We start from the raw sequence: 16,033 nt of genomic DNA, 5'->3' as shown, positions 1-16,033 counted from the left end.
TCGTTTCCAGGGTAACAGAGCCATAAGCCTGATAAGCCGTTCCATCGTTCATGTGAAAATATACCTTTACATTTACGTACGTACGGTACATAAATTAATTATTGATCAAACAATTGACTTCATCAACGATATTCAACGTCAATTTACGATCATTTTTATATTAACAAAGAACTTGGTGATAATTTGTGCATAAAATTAAATTTAATCATTTCTATTATAATGTCTCTCTACAAAGCAAGAAAAAGTTCTTTACGTCATTCACTAGCATATAAATTATTACCAAGGAAAACTCTGATTAGGGTAAGAGAAAAAAAATTATTACCTGTATTTATAGATTACGTTTACACAGTAGCTTTAATTGTTAATTATATCTATTTTTAATAATATTCAATAATAGTTGAAACAATTATTTAATAATTAAGGAACAAGTTTATACTTATTAACTTAATTATATCCCAGACGGCGCAAAACATCCTCAAGATATTAATAATATGAGATCTCAGATAGAGGTCTATCATAATAAAGCTTTTGAAAGATTTTTTTTAGCTCGACAGATTAAAAGGTCGTTATCTGTTTCGATCGGCCGTCCGACGCGTTTTGGAGTATAAGGAATGGATCGCGGATGAACCAACAATTGAAGAAATCAGCGATGATGTGACGTTCAATATTAAAATGGCTCAACAGAAACATAAAGCTGAAAAGAAGCAGCTTACATTAAAGGTATTTAATAAAGTGTAAGACGTAAAAATAAAAATATCTTAGTTTTCTAAAAAAAATATAAGAAAATCATGTCTCTAATTTTAGGATCGGTCAATACTATTAATTAGACCGTCTGAAAGATCTCCTGTGGATAAAGCGTACATATACGATCTTATAACAAAGTTTCATGCATTCACAAAGCATTCAGAGGACTTGAGAGAAAACTTAGCAGCTATATGCACTTATCAGTATTTACCGGCCGATCGGGTGATCGTTCGACAGAATCATAAAGCAGAAAACCTTCACTTTATAATGTATGGTGAAATTAATTTATCGAAGGTGATACTTAATGAATTAACGGGTAAGATAAAACCAGAATTTATTACATTTGTGGCAAAATAATTTTATTACAAATATGTTACAAGTAAGAAAAGAAAATCTATAATAATATAAAATATCTTTCGTTAGGCGACGAAGAAATTATAAATATGGGAGTCATGCATTCAGGGGATATGTTCGGTGAAGTTGCATTGTTACATGCGGTACCAAGAACGTCCACAATAATCACTAAAAGTAAGTGCAAATTAATCTACAGAGACTTTAAACTTAATATGTATCATTCTCTTTTATGAACATAATTTAGCGTCGGTCGATTTGCTTGTAATTGCGCGGGATGACTTTGATAACGTCTTGCGTAGTAGTTTGACAGAAAAGTGGGACGTTCTCCGTGATGCATTGGTCCATTTTGATTATTTCAAGCTGTGGAACGAAGAGACAATACGTGAATGTTGTATTTTAAGCAAATTAAAAGATTTCAAAGCTAACGAGGTAAATAACGTGACATTTTTAATAATTATAATTAAGTTTTTATTGTTCGACGATTTTTTTTTAACAAGGAAATATTAACGAATTAATTGGAAATAATTTAAAAGATTTTGTTAGGCGATGGAAAAGGCATGGTGAATTACGTTCATTTTATTTTAAGCGGTAAATGTCGCCTTGTCGAGCACATGCTCGTTCGCGAGCGTTCTTCTTATCATGGAACGCAATATGAATTATATGATGTCGAAAATTACGGTCCACAAAAACGAATACAAAATGTCTCGAGCAGAATTCCTGAATCTGACGAGCCTGAATCGAGCCAACTTAACGAAACAATTCCAGTACGAATTAAGACAAAAAAAAAAACTTTATTCTCTTATATCAACCTGTACACACTTATTAATTTTATTTTTTACGTATAATATTACAGAGATCTAAAATGCAGGACGAAGTCGATCGATCGAGCATCGTTACCGCCTCACTTTTGGACGTTGTGAGTATTCGCAATATTTGCATTTGTTCTTAGTCCTTTATTCTTATTAAAATTGCTTAGATCAAACTGCGTAGCTTTAAAAATTTATTTCACTCTAAAGCATTAATCTGGAAAGCGTACATTAAAGTTCGCTCGTCATAAATACTTATCAAAATTGAATAATAATGCATTGCACCGCGATAAATCCGATTTTATTTATCAGTATAATTCTGAATGATTAGCAGATTTACGTGTTTTGATAAATGTTGTATTAATAAAAATCAAGGTTAAAGGCTGGCACGAAATTACCGATATTGCGGCGATGTTAATGCGAGATTCATCGGTTACATCTCAGCTACATTATCCAAGTGATGTTCGTACTATATTCATGCAAATATGTATCTTTTCCCGGGGCGCATGTTTCGGCTTGGGTGAGAAAAAAAATCATGTGGCCCAGATGCTACTTTCTCCTGCGATTAATCTGTTCTAACGTAATAAATCAATTTAATTAGGTGAGAATATGTTTCGTCGAAGAATCGTGGCGATTACGCCGGTACGGTGCTTTCTTATCCCGCGTTATTGGCTGCTGGAGCACAACCGTGCCAATATCTGGAATCGTGTGAAATCGTTTATGAATTCCAAGTATCCAACCACAAAACAATTATTTAACGAGTTTCTCTTAAGTCGAAAGTACGATAAATTCCATTAAATATAATTCTAATCGTATTCATTTTTTTTTTTTCAGTTTAATTAATTGCCAGGGAACACAATTGCTGTAATATTCTGCGCTTGTTGATTATTAATCGACTTGACAAGCTGTAGAAAATGTTGTATTATCTTTTTCTTTTATTTCAGATGGATGAATCATAAACGCAATTTAGTTAAAGACGTTATTCAACGGCGTGGTCATTTTTCTACCAACACGACGATGCATGACGTGCCATATTCTACCAGAATTACAAATAATATCAATTCCACCCTGTAACTACTTCCCGCTTCGTTCCTATCCACTTAAAATATAAAATAACATGAAACTAATATCATTTTGAACAACGTTAATTAATACAATATATCGAAATGCGTATACATATTCAGAAATACATTAAAAAAAAAAAAAAAAAAAAAAAAAATTTAGCTTTATTATCAATGCAATGTTTTATGTACAATTTAACATAATTCGCGCTTGTTCTTTCGACGGTCGTTTAATTTACACACGTTTGCGTCTGCCACTGATCTACTTTGAGTCTTATTTGTTTGATATCCGTAGCGTACGTTCTACAGCATCCGCCGATATAGCGAACGCCAAGGTCCAGCCATTCGCCAATAAACTCGTGCAAATTGATAACTTCTCCTTCTTTCTTCCATCCTTCGGTCACTGTATATTTTTCCCCGCTGTTAGGATATACTATCAACGGTATCAGATTATCCGATTTGTCTCTATTAATATCTCGTAGCAAAGCGGTAACGAATTGCGGAGCGATGCAGTTCACCCCGATCGCTATTATTTGTCCAGGCAGGGCGTTTTTGTAACACCTCACGGCAATTTCTTGAAAACTGCTGCCGTCCGCCAAGCTTTTCCCGTCGTCTCTACACGAGAACGACAGCCAGGCTCGTGCATTCGGAAATTCCTTTAGCAAATCGATCAAAGCCTCCGCTTCGCGAACGCACGGTATCGTTTCTATCGCCAACAGGTCGACACCTTCCTCTAGCAACGCGCGTACGCGGGGCCGGTGCCAGTCGATCAGGAACTCTCGCGAGATGTGATCGCAGTACGAACCGCTGTATTCAGAACCGTCGTGCAAGCAGGCACCGTAAGGCCCGCAAGATCCAGCGATCAACGGCTTACGGTTCTTCGCGCTTTCATCGTTCTCTATCTCTTTACCGTAAACGTTCACGGCGTCTTTAGCGTAATCGACGGCCTTACGAATAACCTCGAGGCTCTCCTCTTTCGTCGTGTTAAGGTACTTCACGAAGCCATCGATGGTAGCTTGATATGTGTTTGTTTCTATGATGTCGGCGCCGGCACGCAAAAAGTCCAAGTGTGTCGCGAAGATAGCCTTCGGTTCCGTTGTCAGGAAGCGCGCGGTCCATAGAGGATCACCATCGATCTTGTCGTTCACATGGGTTGATAACTGCGTGGAGAAACCACCGTCCAGCACTTTTATCACCGACGTAAGGTTTCTTCTTTTCATTTTTTTTTTTTTTTTCTTTTTCTTATCAGCTTAATCTCTTAAAATAAACACCGTATGTTAAGACCGATATCGCGTAACGAAACGATCGAAGATTTTACTGCGACAAATACAGACGTGTAATTTGCATTTCAAGTCTCTTAATGTGTTTTACGATACTAGAAGAAACGTACGGCGGTGGAACCTTATATGTACACGTCGCGGAGAGAACTGGGATAACTTATCGTTATCGTGCTCACATTTTGATAGTAAATCATCATAGAAGTGCGTGTCATCGACGCGACCAAATAGTTGGCTCTTCCGGATTTCGCATTGCGCATGAGTTTCAGATCATCGCATCACGCGCATTATCTGATCGCTGATGCAATTCCGTCGGTTTATTATTAAGTATCTGTGAATAGCGAAAACAGAAAAATATTGATAAGACGTCGTCTAGCAGTACGCTCAGATAATCGTTTATCTTTTAAATTGACCATTCGACCTCGCACCGAACAAATTTGATGTAAAGTTCAGAATATAATCTGAATATGTAACGCATTTGGAGTACAATCATTAAAAGGAAAAAAAAAATGCTAAAAAGAAATAATAATCTTTAATTAATGAATGCTATATTATGTAACTGTTACCATTAATCATAATTATTATTGCCATGGTAAAACTGCCAAGTAGTAATTGATAATTTGTGACGCAACGATTAATGTCAAAGTCAATCAAACATGCGAAATGTAAAAAGTTGTTTATTCAACGCTGCAAAGTTTGAAAAAAGATTTTAGCATTTTTAATTATGTTAGTTTGTTATACCGATGCGTTAAAAAAAAATTAATTAATTTAGTTTCTTTAAAATAAAAGTTATTTAATGTTTCCAGAAACTTATACAGCACATAATATAACAAGACATTTTAAAATTTCAGAATTTAATTTTGCAAGTAATGTTGATGAAGTACATGTATATCATGTTAATATAAGATAAAATATTTTCAAATAAATGCACATATAAATCAGTTTTTTTTTTCTTTTTTTTTTCTTTTTTTTACAAAAAAATTATCTTGTGCATGTGCACACCTATACAACTATTTTATTTTTTTTTTTTTTCACATATAAAGAAGAAACATGTCTGTACATGCATCAATACAAAGAAGATATTATGACAGCATGGTTTCAATATTGATGAAATATACAATTCCACACAGTATATCATTTTTAGATTATATAAATATATCTTCCAAATTATTTTCTTACAATTCATTTATTTATTAGTAAGTATTCATCTTTACCATGTAAAAGTCATTCCATGTCTTATTACTTATAATTTAAATTCATTGTAGAAGTACACGCAAAATTTCTTTGAAAAATTTGTTGAAATAAAAGTCTGTAACAAGTAATGGGATGAATTATATAAAATTCGATTAGTATTCACAAACTAAAAGATTGTGCTTTCGTGAATTAATTTACTTTCTTTGAAAAATATAATATTTTCCAAATATTTAATGTTTTATAATAAGCAAAAGAAAAACTTTAAAACTTCTTTAAAAGAATCAACTTTTGTATTGTAAGCTTTAAATGAGCATATTAAGTAATGCAAAAAAAAACTGCGGTGTAAATTATTGAATGCCTGCGCCTGGAATTAATTGAAATAATACACTTATTTTATAATTATTTGTTACTGACATAGAAAACGAAGTGTACACAACAAAATCTAAACTAACAAAATATCACGGAACTCGAGAAAATATGCAGTTTGATTAGGCACAATGTTTCAAAGCAACCAAAATTCCAATGTCTTCCATTCAAATTATAGTTTGATTGTGGAACGTATGTTCCCCGTACAAACTATTTCTCTCTAAATTTCATTGTAATATTAAAAGTAGAAATACGTTATTCTCTATTGTTTTACTACTATTTTCTTTCGCTTTAATATATATTCAATAGTCAGTCCAAGGCAAACTTTATCCGCGATAGTAATATAATATAGCTACTATTTTCGTATTATTTCAAATCAATCTATCTATATATTACTTTCTTTTAAAAAATGTGTATACTTAACACTTAATATAATATAATTATATATATATATACATATATGTATGTGTATATATATCTCTTTAAAATATTTACAGTCAATTCTATAATACAATATTTTAAATTGTTTGTTATATTCATATTTTATAAAGGCAATTATCAATGTAACTATAATTCTTATAATATATCGTGTAAACGCGTTTTCTTTTTTGTTTTTACAATAATAATGTTCATATAGGGATAATATATAATACAAGATAGAATATTACAAGATTTTGACACTTCTATGCAATACAATACTATATATACAGTGCATGACAATGCAAATTATTATTTCCATCGTTACTGCATTGATTTTCATACTATAATTTTTCATAAAACACACCAAAAATTATCCATAGGGTTACGAAGTACAAATTAAATGTTGAAAACATATTTGTTTAATTCATTTAAAGTTTTTAATGAGATAAATATCTTTTTAAGATATGTGAATTATACAAAATAATTATTTCAACTTTCTATAATAAATTATAAATTAACACGTTTTTACTTACAGTACGCACATATAAATCGTAATAAAATTTATTTATTCAATTAATAATTAATAATGGAAAAAATTAATATTGTAGTTTTAGGTAAAATAAAAAAAACGTATACCTCTGTGTATTTTCTACTAATACTTGTTGTTCAACGTTGTATTAATATTTAGAATCAAGATATATAATTATCATTTATCAACTTTCATCGAGCAAAATATCAAAAATAATTCATAAATTGACTTAAGATTGTTTTTACATATAATATGAAATTTTATAACAACTAAAAACATGATAATCTATATCGTAGCATAAGCTATTTTTCTATACAAGTATATAATTATCATAAAACATTATTTACGTACATAATCATTGTGTCAACAAAATATTAAATCAAGTATCTAGTGCACTTACTTGGCAAAAAGTGCAAAAATATTATTTAAAAAATATTGAACATGTAAATACATAACATTAAAGTCATAATTATAACAAATCTATAAATGCTTAACAGTAATGTATAGACGTAAATAGCATATGCTACTTCTATTATAGCGTAACTCAATGTATCCCACTGGAATTCATTGCGTTAGATGTATGCATTAACAAAATTACATACATTTGTATTTTATTATCGTTGTTCATAGGCATCCGTTATAAATCGTAATAGTTTCTAATTGATCAAAATTTTATTTTTCAAATAAATAAATGTAAATTAAATGTAACATAATCACAGACATCGATGCTTCACGAGATCCTCTCGAATACTACAATACATCACTTGTATGTACCTCTATTAACATAAAAAATATTTTTTTTTAAATGAGGAGAAAATATTGGGAACACAATTTCAATGGGATACACCAGAATTGATAAATTTAACGCGTTCAATTTTGGCTTAATCTTCATGTAACTAAGTAAATTAAGAGAACCTTACAAGTTACATGCACTTTAGTGTCCGTTGAGTTGACTAAAACATTTAAATTATTATAAATTAATCGTGTCCAGCGTGTGTGAATTTCTAGATGCGCTGTTGTCCTTTGGTGAGGTCGTAGCAACGTTAACCTGCTTCGTAACATTGTTCGTAAACGGCATAGAAAACTTAAAATCAGCACCATTTGGCAATTTGCGCATAATTTTTCCGGATGTAATAAGCCTGCCGAAGCCCTCTTGGTGAGCAAAGGCATAGCCCGAGCGTAAAGATCGCCGTGTACGTCTCGTAGACGGAGTACGCAGTATATCCTGGCTTTGACGAGAACGCAGTTGTGCCAGTCTCTGCTTCAGTCTGACTCTATCGGACAGTGTCGGTCTGACGTCCATGAAGAAGAATCGCCACGACAGTACCGGTATCACGAGAATTATACAGGATATCACTGTAGTAAACCAAAAAGTCGCCTCCGACATGGCCTATAAACACATATTAAGAATTAAATATTACATGTTAAATATATTTTTAATTATAGAAACTTAGGACGATAATACGTACCATCGTGAGACTACCGACGTAACTACCACCTATGACAAAGTTGTAAAAATAATCTAAAATAAAATACCAAATGAGCGACCCCCACACCATAATGTGGTTGAAAATCGTCCAGTACGATGTGTCGAGGGCTATTTGAACAGTTACGACTATAACTAATATAGTGGCTACTACACTGCCCAGCAGCATGTGATCGGAAAGTACATAACCTTTAGGTGATACCCCGTCCTTATATGTTCCTGTCGAAATACATAAGATTTGAGCGTTTATATAAATTTAATTTAAAAAAAAAAAAAAAAAAAAAAAAAAAAAATTAAAACAATTATTTTTAAACATGTATAGAATATTAATTTAACTTGTGTAAAATATTTACCGTATGGTACTAAAAATAATACGCAACTAGCGTAAAATCCATGTAAAGCGCTCCAACAAAATTCTTTCTTGTTAAAGAGCAAATTTTGCAGTCCCGGGGCGTATAGTTTCGGATACATTAAACTGTTTTTGTCGTTGACATCTTGATCGAAAATGCCGACCGCCAAGACTGGTAGCGAGGTATAAAATAAATTGTAGACGGAAATGTACATAGGATCAAATACAGTCTGCAAAAAAAATATATTCAAGAGATAAACATACGATCAATTTTAATCAAGTGTAATATATGTATCACTTTGTTTCACAATATGTCAGAAAGATAGCTAAATTCATGCTCAAAATCTCGACTTCGGAGTTAGCTCTTACAAAGGAGTATTGAATAATATTCGCCTTTAAATCATCATTCGTTTTTTAATATTTTAATTATTGCTATATTTATCGTTATATTATTTATTAGCTTGTTATTAAAATAATTACGTTTTTATAGAGCTCACCTGTGCGCTGAATCCGCAAAAGAAAGCAAACCAGATGTGGCAAAGAGTAAACGCAAAATTCTTATAAAAAAAATACCTAAGGAATTTACTCATTCGATAATATGACCATCTTCCGTGGACGAGAAGTAGCCTTTCCAAAAATCTAAATTGTCCTATTGAATAGTCGGAGGCTAATACTGCCTGCAATCCTTCTTGCCCACTGATACCGACACCGATGTGAGCTGTTTTTATCATTGAGACGTCATTGGCGCCGTCGCCAATTGCCAGAGTTACCGCAGACTTATTTTTCTTAATCAACTCAACGACCATCGCCTTTTGTAGTGGCGTCACTCGGCAACATATTACAGCTTTACCTGCAAAAGATTCGAGCCATAAAATAGTTATTTTTAAATACGTAATTGATTTTTACTTACATTGGCTAGACACTTCCAGAAAAAGCTGTTCCAGCTGCGGATGTAACGCGTGTACCAAAGAATGCCCGTTGATTACTACCGCAAATCCTGTTGAATGCTCCATCTCGTGCTCGTCCTGTTCGTCCCTACTAGGATTGTATTCGGTATCACTGCTGTGCAAAGAAAATGGCTTTCAAACAAAAGATGCAGTGGTTATCTCTTCCCGCAAAGGATAACAGTCTGCTTTTATAAAATAAATTCAATTCTAAAATTTTTTTACTTCACAATTATAACAAACACAGTTATAACAGAAAAGTTAAACTGGAGATATTAAATCATGATCATAAATAAAATAACAGGAAATTCGGAATTTCTTGCCATTAAAAAATGATGCACGTTAATTATAAACAATACACAGTGCGTATTAATAATTATAGATACAAAAACGTGACAGAAACAACAAATCAGTTGTGTTAAATATTATCACTAAGATTAATTATTAAGCATACAGAAAGAGAAGGAGTGAGTATCAAGCATCATGATAAATCTTAATTTATCTATGACTATATATTATATATATATATATTACTAAATTGTAGGATATCTCTGACAAAATATCAGAAGTGATTCGGAAAGGTAGATCTAGTCTAGTACTCTAAGTATAGCCATATCGTTATATTATCAAGAAAAAATAACAAGTATTGGTATCTTTGAAAAGAAGTGAAAAATAATTCTGTAATGCTTTGTAAATACAGAGAATATGAATATATTATCGGATATGCATGCAGATTGTAATTTTGAAATTGATCTTTGGGTAAAAGAAAATGGGACATATATAAACCAATGCACGTATGATGAATTAAGCTACTAGCAAAATACAATTCATTGCATCCTTGTATCATCCGAAAACAAAAATACCCATGTATAAAAATGAATTTTCATTCTTTAAAAATGATTATAATTTGAACTGCATTGCGAGATCTGCTAGCTTGGATACGAAGCATACGAGTTCTCTGCAGTTAAATACGAAAAGTTTTTAGCCAAGACTGTATAAACATAGAAAGCATTACATGAAACAAAGTGCACATTCAGTGTAAGAGATAGTTTTCTTTTCTTTTCTTAACAAGAATGCGTTAATTAGAATTAGCAATAGAAAAAGTTGATAGGTTGTACTCCGTCTCTTTCATGTGCCTGACCTTTCCTTGTCCCACCTGAATGTGACAATGGAGAGAGTCGGCCGTTTCTGTTGGGTCGAAGCTGACTTAATAGTATCCAAATATCGCACTAATTGCGCCTCAACGCTGTCATAAGTGGTGCCGTCTACTACGAAGACATCCGTGAGATCATCCGTTAATAACTGACACGAGTAACCGATGTTGATAGCTGTCTCTATAAAAGTTAAAAAATTTGGCATAAAAATATCATTCTATTAATACGAGCTATTTCATTTTTACATAATTTTAAAGCTTACCTTGTTTATCACCGGTCAATACCCAAAGTTTGATACCAGCAAGACTGAGATTAGCGATTGTTTGAGGTACACCGTCTTGTAATTTATCTTCAATGGCAGTAGCACCTAATAATGACATGTCTTTCTCTATTTCTTCATAAATCGCGTCTAATTTATCGTCTCTGTTTTCTTGACTTAACGCCGCTTCTTGATGCCGTTGTTTCCAATTATTAAAAAAACTTTCGTCTAAATCCCTCACGGAAAGGCACAGGGTTCTTAAGCCTTCACCTGCAAACTTATTTAGATGGTCCAATGTTTTCGCCATGATCTCCTCGCTGTCTTTTTTCAATCGCTCGTAAATAACGTTATCTGCTCCTTTACAATATAATCGGAGATGTCCATCTTTTCTCAAAATTACGGACATTCTTTTTCGCACATTATTAAAATCCAGAATACAGAGGAGTTCGTATATCTCTTTCTTTCCCATTACTTCAATTGTTATACTGTTAGGCGATCTTTCTTTAAAGACAAAACCAAAATTTCTAGCTGCAGATACTAGAGCAGCCTCATCGGGCGATTGTGCTTGATATTCGATCTTGCCGTGTTTTTCTTCTGGCATAACGGTATGACAAAGTGCTAGCAGCCTGAAAAAACTGTGAACGTCCTGGTTTTCCCGTCGCACGGCTTCGAGCAGTGCGGGATCGTAGAATTTAAAATCTGGTTCGTAGTCCTTGTTAAACGAGAAATCCAGAGGTGGCATTGTCTGCAAAATGTACAAATCAGATTTTTCAAAGATTTGGCACTTCGTTAATTTATCGCAAGGTTAATATGAAAAAGGAAGTTAAGATTATTAACAAAGATCCGCTGCTGTTAAAAAAGAAGGGAAAAAGAGATGGAAAGCTTTATAGGAACCATACACTCGGAGTAATGTACCTTGTTTTTATAAAATATGTTTGTTGCAAGATACCTTGGTTATACACTTGTTAGCTATATCGAAGTATATACGTTATAAGAAAATAAGTACAAAAGAAATTAGCCTTAGCATTGCATTTGTGTGATGTAATGGAATAGGTATAGCTTATTTATCTAATTTATAGCATAGTGTTAAGTTCTAGCATGCACAAACATCACAGATACAGTTATTCAGCGTGATCGAGGTAAAGAGATGCTTCTATTGCTTAGGATATTATCGATAATATGGGTAATAATTATTAGTGGGACGATAAATGAATGATACGGAACGTGATACATACTAAAACGATGACAAAATACAGATAGAAGCAATAGCGTGAGAGATTTCATGATCGATGACAAGATGTGCTAATTATCAACATGCGTACTGAAGACTTGTGTGGAATCTTTGGGCTGCCGTTGATGCCGGGTTCTGGGGTTGTGTTAGACACCCTGTCTGCTTGTTCCAGGAGACGTACATTCGGACCACTTAATGGTGTATAAACTGGACGAACGAATTCCTGTCCGCTCTTCCACTGCATCGTCGACGTTAAAACAGCTCTGTCCGTCTACATGCAGCACACACATGCTAAGTGATGTATATGAAATTTCTTGCAAAGATACGACACCACGAATCGAAATCATATTCGCATATTAAACGATTATTATGTATGATTTAAAATAAAAATCACGATATAGACATTCAGGAATATTTGACAAATCACGTATGGATGTAATAGTGCGCAAAAAAATTTTTAATGCTAATTTTAATTGCATATTAAGTTAGAAATAATTTAACATAGTTTTATAAAAAGAAAAGACGTTATATAGTTCCTCGCATAATTATTCAAAGACTACAATTCACGATAAAATAAAACGGAGAAAGTAATTGTAATAAATAAAATATAATATATAACGTAACGATGCATGTAACTCTTCTATATGTATAAAAACAAATAATTTTCAGCGAAGCATATGACTAACAACTTTTTTTTCACGCAACACTGGAAGCATAGCTAATATAATGCGGGTAACGTATTTATCTTATTTCAAATTATATATAATTTTGTAGTAATATAAAAAATTTATGTTGTAGCACGTACCCTGTCGTCAGCATCAGAAATCTTCGCATTAATGAAAAAGTTACTCACCTCGCTCAAATCGATGACTTCGCCGGTAACTTCATCAATGACGTCGCCGTAACACTTGCCCGCCACAGAACACTTGTTGAAAGTCATTATGTTCTGTGTCAACGTCCCGGTTTTATCGGAGAATATATATTCTATTTGACCCAGCTCTTCGTTTAACGTGGTAGTCCTTGCTTTAGCGTGCGTTTTCGTGGGCGCATAGTACATTTCTTCGTCCCAATTTATCAAAAATGATTGAACAAATCGAATAACTTCGACACTCACATACAAACTGATTGGCACCACTGTGTTCAGTACAATAGAGTACGAAAAGAACACGAGTAGAGCAATCACTGTGGCACCGGTAATAGGCTCGCTTGGCACTAACGAGTCCCATGGTAGATACACTTGAAAATAACGGCCCACAAGGCTTTCCCAAATACCACAGCCGACCATGCAGAACAGACATAAGGAAAGTAAAAAAAACACTATTCCAATGATGAGAAGATTCAGCAGTCTATCTATAGAGGTCCTTTTAAATTTGGTCTTCCCTGAGTTTTGCATCAATTTGGTATCCTTGCCCGCAAAGATCACCATCCCATAGCACCACTGTGTGTTCCTAAGCACACAGCCCCGTAAAATAATCTTGTCGTTATCCAATGCATACCTGCAATAATTATAAAACATATTAGTATGACATCGCAGTATCGTCGATAAATAGTAATTATAGATAAACTTGATACAAGCAAAATAAAAATCAGTATCTTTAATATCTGTAAAAAAACAGTAAGAGGCCTTCCGCGGAATATTTTCTATCTAATCTAATTCTCGTTGTACGATAGTATTAATCTTACTTTTTTCCTTTCCACGTTAGCGTTCCATCGAATTTATTTAATAAATTATTAGGGGTTTCGCAAACGATCTCTCCATCGAACTGGCCGATTAATTCGTGATTATCCATCATCTCGGCAGTTTCGGGCAGGCATTGACGACATTTCAAATTCGTCTCCCTACACAAAATTTGTAGATTACCGTCTTCATAGATACACAGTTACACGTTTCAGTGATAATTATTATAAAATCGATACCCGTCTAATTCTGCTGTTTCGATGTAACAGAGGCCATTCGGCTCACTTGTCGATAGTAGCAGAACGTCCGCCGCGACAAATTGATCATTTTCCATTCTAATTACGTCGCCCACTTGAACCTGCGACCATTTCTCCTCACGAAGATTAGTACCCCGCAATGTCCGAGATTTCCTATTATTTACTTGAGAATCGTTGCTATGCCGTTGCTAAAAATAAAAAAAAAAATATATTAGGCTTTCACAAATCATATTCCATTTTCCGTATATAATTTTTTTTTTATCTGCTTTAATAATTAATAAATATTTTTTTATTAAATGTAAGAGTAATAAAAATGTCGATCACAAAATACTTACAAAGTCGTCATAGGCATCTTTGACGGCAGTGAGTGTGAGTACCCCTATAAGCGGTATGGCTGTGGTGATAGGGGTTAAAGAGGATATAGCGGGGATCATCTGAAGCACCAACAGGCATAGGAAGTAAAAGTTAGCGAGCCGTTGAAATTGCTCGAATAAATTCAATGGTAGGAACGTCAGAACCGAATACTTGGACGTCTTGATGTAATTATTCTGCAAATTAATAGATATACTCGCGTTTATATTCATCGCACATTAAATTCCAACAATATCCAATTAAAAAAAAATTTTTTAATTAATTTTTATAATTTAACAACACTTGTAGTAATACAAAAAGATATTTTATCTTACCGCATAATTAAACTGTGAGTTGTACTCGCGATTATTGGCGCGAATCCGCCTCTCTGTTTCTGTAAAAAAAAAACACAAAAAAATACAATAATTATATTAAACGTATCTGCATGGTAACTAACATATTAAGCAACTTTGATGCATCAATGATTCTTATTAAATTGCACAATAGTTTTCGTTATCTTGTCTTGTATAGAACGCAGTGATAAAAAAAAAAAAAAAATACGGATCTTGCGATAAACGATTAGATACTACGAAAAACAAAATTCTTTTTTTACCCAGCGATCGAGCAAGTTTAATTTATTTTAATCAACTATTATTTTTCAGGTTTCGCACATACGTGAGAATAAAAAAAAAATGTACAATCATGAAATGAAAAATATTACCGCTGGATCTTTCTTTTTTTTTTTTTTTATGTTAATCGGACTCATAGTCGAGTACATCGCTTTACGTTCGTCTGTTATACGTTATGTATCTCCTGAGGCAGTCCCATATAAATGGATAAACTATTAATCGTTGACTCGTCATATAATACGAAGTGTGGCAAAGTCCACTACCAGCATTACCACGAAGAACGATTGAATCGATCCTTACGTAGTAGGCACACCCCGGCGTCACGTGTTCGTGAAAACTACGTGGGTGTCACGTACATCGTTTTCCTTATTTATGGAATTTAATAAGTCATTCGAATGTCCCAAGGTGCAGAGCCTTGGACAGGCGTATAAAGTATATAAGTCGTTGAAACTTGCATTACACCTAAAATCAGTAACATTGATCGCCCATATCCGTTGCGTAACTTGTACATGCGCTATTGTTTGCGATGGATTTTAGAGTAAAAAAAAAAAAGAAAAAAAACGTGACATTAACGCGGTATGTCATATTAAATAGTCGATGCCAAAACGCGACAGCGCGAAAGGAGCCCGCGATCATTCCTTCCAATATAACGTAAAACGCGAGATGTACAACAGACAAGGAACGTGCAGAATTGAACAACAATTTATCAAGCAAGGAGTTTCTTTATGAATAAACTTGAAATTTAATTAAGCGTGAAAGTATAATAATACGATCTACGTATATTGCTACTTTCACGTTATCTTGATCGTGTGCTTTTCATTCATTTCACATCGTCAAATTTCGTCTCTTGCGCTAAAGAATTTTAAATAAAATAGATATTAAAAATTAAAAAAAAAAAAAAAGAAAAGAAAAAGCATCGCCGCACGTGCGATCGCGGCTGTCCC

General features: G+C 33.4%; 3 protein-coding genes across 10 annotated transcripts in view; 1 reads left to right on the top strand and 2 right to left on the bottom strand.

Moving 5' to 3' along the window:
- The first annotated feature begins 100 nt into the window (after positions 1 to 100).
- On the top strand, positions 101 to 3,123 carry LOC139107300 (cyclic nucleotide-binding domain-containing protein 2). Its single transcript, XM_070664781.1, has 10 exons — positions 101 to 300; positions 547 to 720; positions 805 to 1,060; positions 1,168 to 1,272; positions 1,343 to 1,527; positions 1,632 to 1,862; positions 1,952 to 2,014; positions 2,280 to 2,424; positions 2,506 to 2,683; positions 2,849 to 3,123. Exons 1-10 carry the CDS (start codon positions 220 to 222, stop codon positions 2,976 to 2,978), a joined length of 1,548 nt encoding a protein of 515 aa, XP_070520882.1. The 5' UTR covers positions 101 to 219; the 3' UTR covers positions 2,979 to 3,123.
- Positions 3,110 to 4,185, bottom strand: LOC139107295 (homocysteine S-methyltransferase-like). Its single transcript, XM_070664776.1, has one exon. The coding sequence runs from the start codon at positions 4,183 to 4,185 to the stop codon at positions 3,196 to 3,198; it is 990 nt and encodes a 329-aa protein (XP_070520877.1). The 3' UTR covers positions 3,110 to 3,195.
- The window catches only part of Atp8b (ATPase phospholipid transporting 8B), a 47,257-nt gene continuing 35,395 nt past the window's right edge, over positions 4,172 to 16,033 (bottom strand). For 3 of the 8 annotated variants that reach the window (XM_070664743.1, XM_070664742.1, XM_070664735.1), the window contains exons 3-15: positions 14,796 to 14,854; positions 14,445 to 14,657; positions 14,092 to 14,297; positions 13,858 to 14,013; positions 13,028 to 13,670; positions 12,266 to 12,445; positions 10,947 to 11,688; positions 10,672 to 10,864; positions 9,497 to 9,648; positions 9,084 to 9,436; positions 8,591 to 8,816; positions 8,221 to 8,456; positions 4,172 to 8,141 (exon numbers count right to left, since the gene is read on the bottom strand). In XM_070664743.1, coding sequence (XP_070520844.1) covers positions 7,722 to 8,141; positions 8,221 to 8,456; positions 8,591 to 8,816; positions 9,084 to 9,436; positions 9,497 to 9,648; positions 10,672 to 10,864; positions 10,947 to 11,688; positions 12,266 to 12,445; positions 13,028 to 13,670; positions 13,858 to 14,013; positions 14,092 to 14,297; positions 14,445 to 14,657; positions 14,796 to 14,854 — 3,779 coding nt within the window. In that variant the 3' untranslated portion in view covers positions 4,172 to 7,721. The remainder of the gene's footprint in view (positions 8,142 to 8,220; positions 8,457 to 8,590; positions 8,817 to 9,083; positions 9,437 to 9,496; positions 9,649 to 10,671; positions 10,865 to 10,946; positions 11,689 to 12,265; positions 12,446 to 13,027; positions 13,671 to 13,857; positions 14,014 to 14,091; positions 14,298 to 14,444; positions 14,658 to 14,795; positions 14,855 to 16,033) is intronic. The other 5 variants (XM_070664736.1, XM_070664738.1, XM_070664739.1 and 2 more) reach the window with 5 other exon arrangements.

Source organism: Cardiocondyla obscurior, linkage group LG12 (genome assembly GCF_019399895.1).
Source record: "Cardiocondyla obscurior isolate alpha-2009 linkage group LG12, Cobs3.1, whole genome shotgun sequence".
NCBI lineage: Eukaryota > Metazoa > Arthropoda > Insecta > Hymenoptera > Formicidae > Cardiocondyla > Cardiocondyla obscurior.
The sequence above is the reverse complement of the archived record's forward strand: the minus strand, read 5'-3'. Positions and strand labels throughout refer to the sequence as shown.